Source organism: Melanaphis sacchari, unplaced genomic scaffold (assembly GCF_002803265.2).
Source record: "Melanaphis sacchari strain LSU unplaced genomic scaffold, SCAv2.0 Contig9_pilon_pilon, whole genome shotgun sequence".
In the NCBI taxonomy this organism is placed as follows: domain Eukaryota; kingdom Metazoa; phylum Arthropoda; class Insecta; order Hemiptera; family Aphididae; genus Melanaphis; species Melanaphis sacchari.
In genome coordinates, this window is record NW_020271711.1 from 2,035,431 (window position 1) to 2,041,881 (window position 6,451).

At 26.1% G+C, this 6,451-nt stretch overlaps 1 protein-coding gene across 1 annotated transcript in view; it reads left to right on the top strand.

The window, feature by feature from the left end:
- The window catches only part of LOC112603219 (zeta-sarcoglycan), a 132,367-nt gene extending 126,384 nt beyond the window's left edge, over positions 1–5,983 (top strand). Inside the window, exons 7-9 of the mRNA XM_025351707.1 lie at positions 994–1,066; positions 2,173–2,296; positions 5,279–5,983. Coding sequence (XP_025207492.1) covers positions 994–1,066; positions 2,173–2,296; positions 5,279–5,581 — 500 coding nt within the window. The 3' untranslated portion in view covers positions 5,582–5,983. The remainder of the gene's footprint in view (positions 1–993; positions 1,067–2,172; positions 2,297–5,278) is intronic.
- Positions 5,984–6,451: the final 468 nt, after the last annotated feature.

Consider the following 6,451-nt stretch of genomic DNA (forward strand, 5'->3'; position numbering starts at 1 on the left):
CCACGTGACCAAACAATGTAGATCGTATTCTCTCATCAGTGACAAAAGAGGATTATTGGTTTTTTATTGAGGGCTATCTGCGTGCGACAACTTGACCGTTATTTTATTTAACGAAATGATAAAATATACAATAAATTATGATGTGTGAGCATATCATTACAGTAACTATAATAATTTATATTTTTATGGAGCTTTCTAGGAGCTATGGAGGATTATCCACTAATCTCCTCTATTTGTGTCGATTATACAACCTAAACTAATATCAATTAAATGTGGTGATTGTATTCAATTTTTAAGAGTAATTCTATTTTTTTTCCATTTTTTTTTTTTTTACTTATAAATATTTATAACCTAACCATTTAAAGAGTTAAAATCACACTGAATGATTTTATTTATTGTCTCTATTATTATTACTACCTATCTAATCCCATGCTCTGAATTTATTCTCTGAAAACCTCTTGAACTTGCGTTAAAATTATAAAAAATCTAAAAACAATTAAAATTTTAAATGTTTGATATATACCTTTTTCAATATTATAATATTTATTTGATAACAAAAATTAAAATCATAAATTTACATTTTTATTCACCAATGTTTATCTAATATAGCTAACAAAATATACTACAACAATCCTAAGAAAAAATAGTTTTTGTTCTAGTTCCAAGATTGGCAACCTAAAATTGTTAGAAATATTAAAGCAACATTATTAATTTATATAGACACTTTGAAAATTAAAGTTAAAAGTTAAAGTATGTTTCAATAACCTTATTCAAATGATATTAAATTAGTAGAAAATATTATTGAAATAAAGTAAAACACAATATTATGTATTATTTATACTTAAAAATAGGAGCAAATAAATTAAATAACTGATGGTTGAAGTTTCGTGTAAATTTTAAAATAATAACTAAATTTATTGAATGGAAAATCATCCTGCAGTAGTAAAGTATACGTATTATGTTTCTATAAACTATGTGTTCTTTTTATTTCAGGGTCTGGAGGCGCTGTGTTTCAAGGCAGCGTCCAAACGCCAGTGGTTCGAGCTGATCCTCGACACGACTTAAAGTGAGCAATGCATACGTATACAGTATACATCACGCGAACACGTAAACATTTTACATTCAAATTACGTGTAAATGTTTTAAATATTTTTTGTTTTTTGAATTCAATGGACAGTAACTTAATTACAATAGTAAAGTAATATTTAAATTATAAACAAATTCCATTACTATTTAATAATATAATTAAATAGCTTACAAAAATAAAAATAAAATAAAATGTATAATATATTAAACTGACATTATTTCATAAATTAGATGATCAGTAGTGCATATAAGAATAAATAAGAATATAATGGTTTTTTTTAATATTTGTTTTAACCATGTTGTAAGAATTTTAAAATAAATTTTCTGAAGATGAGGAAAAAATTAATATATTAATTTCTATCGCATGCAAGATTTAAGAGTAAATCTTCAATCGGCGGAAGACGATTTTGATTTCAAACTTATGAAGCATTTTTTTTTTTTTTTTAAAGTTTTGTTATGGATTATTATATTTTAATTTAAAATCTACAAAGCTAAGATATTTTTGTTACACCCTCTCAATATGTTAGCAATAGAAAACTGAGTGTATGTTAAAGACAACAAAACCAAACTCGTCTATGGGTATAACAAAATTAGTATGACAATAAAATATAATACATTTTTCAATAATTCATCATATACTTAGTACCTACATTTTAATGGAATTTTTAATCTCATAATTAGCAAATATGATTTTTCCACGGTTAAAATAATAATTATTATTACTATAGTAAAATTAAAATAGATTTATTCAAAAAAAAATAAACTAATGCCAAGTGAAAAAAAATAATCAAATATTTATTTATCAATATTGTTTTTTTATGACAGTAACTGAGTTCCAAAATTTGCGTTTATATAATATTATATTTCAATAATAACTCGTCGGATGATATGTACTTTTTTACAGTTTTAATTTTTCTTAATATTATTCAGTGAAAATCGTTTATGAATTTAAACATCGTATCAGGTACTGATTATCAACGTGGTCATGTTCATTTCGATAGTCAATTATTATAATAATTCTTGTGTCGGTGTATTATGTTATTTTTTGTATACCTAATATGATATATTATTATAATATATATTTAGGTTGGAGTCAGCGTCTCGAAGACTCGAGCTGAGCGGTCCCCAAGGTGTGACTATAGAGTCCAGGGCCGGTGACATAACCGTATCGTGTCTGATGGACGTCAAGCTGCAGTCAATAGCCGGAGCGGTGTGTATTTATTTTTTTTTTTTTACCTCGTTAGAATTCTTATACATAAATTTATTATCTCTCTAGTATATAAAATACCTACCTAGGAGATTACTACCTAATTCTTATAATAGAATATACTTGCTGTATATATCATAATTTAATAATAATATTTTAATAACTTTTATTTTTTTTTTACTTAAATATTTACAAGACAAAATAATCGAAATACATTATTTCTTATCGTAAGCTTATATTTGTCTCAATGACTTACTAAATCGTATATTTGATTTAAGCTGACTTAAAAACCAAAATAACGTGAAATGCTATAAAGTATTTCCAATTTTATTTTGCTCATTTTTGTTAGAATGATTTATTATCAAGTAAAGGACAATTGCTTTACTAAATTTAATTTATAGAAATTAAGACAAAAAAACATACCAACAATAAAAATCGATAAAAATTAAATTCATAGGCCAATTTATTTTGTTTGAAATTATAGTGAATCGGTCTATTATTTACTTATAATAAGAACATTAAGTGTGTTTTGAAAGTCACGTTTTTACAATATTTAAATTTTTACGTAAATATTTTAAATGTAAAATATTACAATTAAATTATTATTAAAAAAAACTCAACGTAAGAACATAGATAATGTTTTTACCATTGAGCTCAATAAAAGGTTAATTCACTCGAATACATTAAAGCTAAAAAGACAAAATTAGTTCTAATTAAAGCATATTTTCCACTTTTCTCAGATGAAGAAAATACAAGCATGTTAAACATCCTTTTGAGTGTTTATTGTTTGAGATAGATTATGCATTTAACATACAGACTAATTCCTAGGAAATTTCTAAGGAATGTTAACGACTGCAACACAAATCCGAAATTATTTGGAACCGTGTGTATTTTAATAACCATTCATATACAAACGTGATCCCACAAATTAAATTTTTACACACACCACAGTTCCACATGGTTTTAAATTAAATGTTACAATCATATCGAAAAACATTTGAAAACAATAATATATTATTGTAACGTAGAAATAATTTTGTACAATAAACAACTCTGCTATGTACCTATTATAAAAATAATTCTTTCAGAGAATAGATTTTAGTTTACACTTAACACATTATTGTTATACTTATTCATATTTTATATTTTACCTCGGATTTATAGTTAAACATATATTTTGAAATGATAACATTTTTTTTTTTTTAGCAAATTACATATTTAGTAACAAAACATTGTGTTTTTATCGTATCATGATAGCTAAATTAATTGAAAAAAAAATAATTACATTTTTTAGATTAGGTATTAGATAAAATGTAAATTCCTATAATAATATTATTATAATTAATTATAATAGAACAAACAAATGTATAATTTTATTACAAAGTAATAAATATCATAAGGTATCGTGCAGAATAATGTACATCGTGTGTGTAATATATATACCTAAACTTGGCATTTGTGGAATCGTGTTAATGTATATTTATTAAAAAAAATCTTCACAAATTTACAAAATAATTCTCTACCAATATTAAAATATATTGAGTTGTTAGTAAGATGTATTGTTTATTACAACTATCAGGCTGATAAAAATATAATATATAGACCAAAATTACGTACCTAGTATAGCGTATGCAGTAAAAAAAATAATTTGGATGATAATTTAGTGCAGTGTATCTCAACTTTCGTATCAGTGTAACACGCCATTAAAATATTTCATACTTTGAGACGGACAATGAAAAAAAGTATAATGAGTAATATTTAATTTTAATTTGTAATGTAAAATATGTCGATAAATTTTTAATCTTCAGAAATTATATCAAAATAATATATATAGTATTATTTTAACTTATTAGTTTTTGAAAATTCTGTTAAAAATATTTTTATATTATGTGTCATATAATATACTTCGTGAAACTATTAGACTTATTCAGCAACACACTGTATATCGCAATACATTGGTTGAGAAACACTGTATAGTATATTAAAAAAATAAGCTCCACTTATTTTATATTTTTTAGAAAACATATCAGTCATTAATAATAATGCTTAATCAATATTTATATTTTTATAAATGTTAACATAACTTTTATATTTTATTAGACATTGTCAAAAATTACTATAAGATTCTGTTAATTCCTACATAATATTATAATTAGCACAATGACTGGGACCTTGATAATTTTTCATTTATGGTTCCGGTTTAGTACTTAAAAATGGAAATTTTGCTTCCTGTTTGAATTTTATACTTACACAAATATAAGAAAAATTTGGGCTGTACCTACACATTTTCTACCAAATATCCCGTTAATTGTTTAAGCTAAGAGGAGGACAATATAAGTGAAGAATTTTCTTATTACCGTCACTAAATGTACGTCCCCGTTTCAAATAACCCTAATCTTTCTATTTTTTTAAAAGTCACGAAATGATTGTTTTTTATCATTTACCACTTGTTATACCAGTATTTAAAATTTTATAATTTACACCATTTTTTATCATTATTATACTATATTATATTTTTTTTTCAATTTTTACCTCTTAAATACTCAAAAAAACTGTGATTATATATTTTTAATATTTTTTTTATTAGAGTATAAACAAAAAAAATGTACCAGGAATAAATTTAAAAGAAAAATTAAACTATAAAAGTGTTAAATATTTAAAATATCTATTAAGTAAAAACAATAGGAACAGTGCCAAAATATTTTGAAAATTATATTGTGTTTATAAAATACTTATAAAAACATTCCGTGAAACGTCAATTCGATTTTTTATTTTTGAATGACAACATTTTTCAGAGATATTTGAATATCACAGAATCTAAAATTAACTTGCGTTAAAAATATTCAAGTCTAAGTTAATAGTTAACTTGGTATTTTATTTTCTATTTTTCTCAACAGCTTGTTTTATTTGATTAATTAATCGCCGCCAGCAACAATTTTAATGATTATATTATCATTACGTTTTATTGTATTAATCGTGTTATAGATACAAATCGACGCGGCCAAGGTGTTTCTCAAGGGACTGAAGACGGTCAAGACAACGTCTTCAGCCAATATGGCGGCAGCGGCGGCGGCGGCGGCGGCTGCTGCGATGTCTGCTGACAGGGACGGTGGCAGCGGCGGCAAGTCGACTGCACAGCAGAATTCCATCGGTGGCACGAAAAAGAGAGGCGCCGAGGACAAGTTGCCCAGCGTGTATCAGCTGTGCGTGTGCGGCAACGGCAAAGTGTTCATGTCGCCACCAGACGGTCAGTGCGCGGCCGACAACGAGAGCCTGGTGTGCCGGTGAACGGCTGGTACGTACCGTGGGTATATACCGTGGTCGCGGTTTCGTCCGACAGGCAAGTCGTCAACCGCACCTATTACAATAATTATACTGTCATACTATTTATCATAAATAATAAATAGTAGCCGCGATACTATACGTCATTATTAAGTTTTTATTCCAATATATTCTATTGACGTGATTCCCGCGTTCGTTTTTACACAAACCCTAACCTTGTTTAGTGTAGAAAAAATATTGTTATAGTCTCCGTCTGTTTCCAAACGTTTAAACCAATGATGAAGATCTGTTATTTTTGACTCGACCGTACTCATTAAAATATTATTATCATATTGTTATACTATAGACGATTTTTGTTAATATTATTGTGTTCGCTTCGTACAATATTCGTATCCAAACGTTATGCGCGTAAGATAATAAAATGACAAAATAAACTCGATTGAATTCGACATAAATATCATGAAAAAATATGACATTATAGTGCCTCAGAACTCGTTTGGACTGTAGTCAAGAACTAACGTCTTCGTCGTCGATTAATTATACATATTATATAATATAATTATATACTAGGTACGTAACTTTTGAAAAAGCTATACTATATTATACGCTTTATACGTATAAATATGATTTTCTTATGATTTTTTTTTTTTTTTTTTTGATGACTGAAGACATATTTTAAACGCTTAATATTTTATCAAAAGCCAAAGTCCAAAAAAAGTTTAGGTAGCTTAATAGATTTATTTCTATTATTATCAAATTATTAAAATAAGCAAATATAAACACGATTATTTGTATACCGTTATAATATAACTAGGTACATCAGCCAAAAAACAAAAATCTCATTTGTACACCGATTTACTACGTCATGGTTAAATA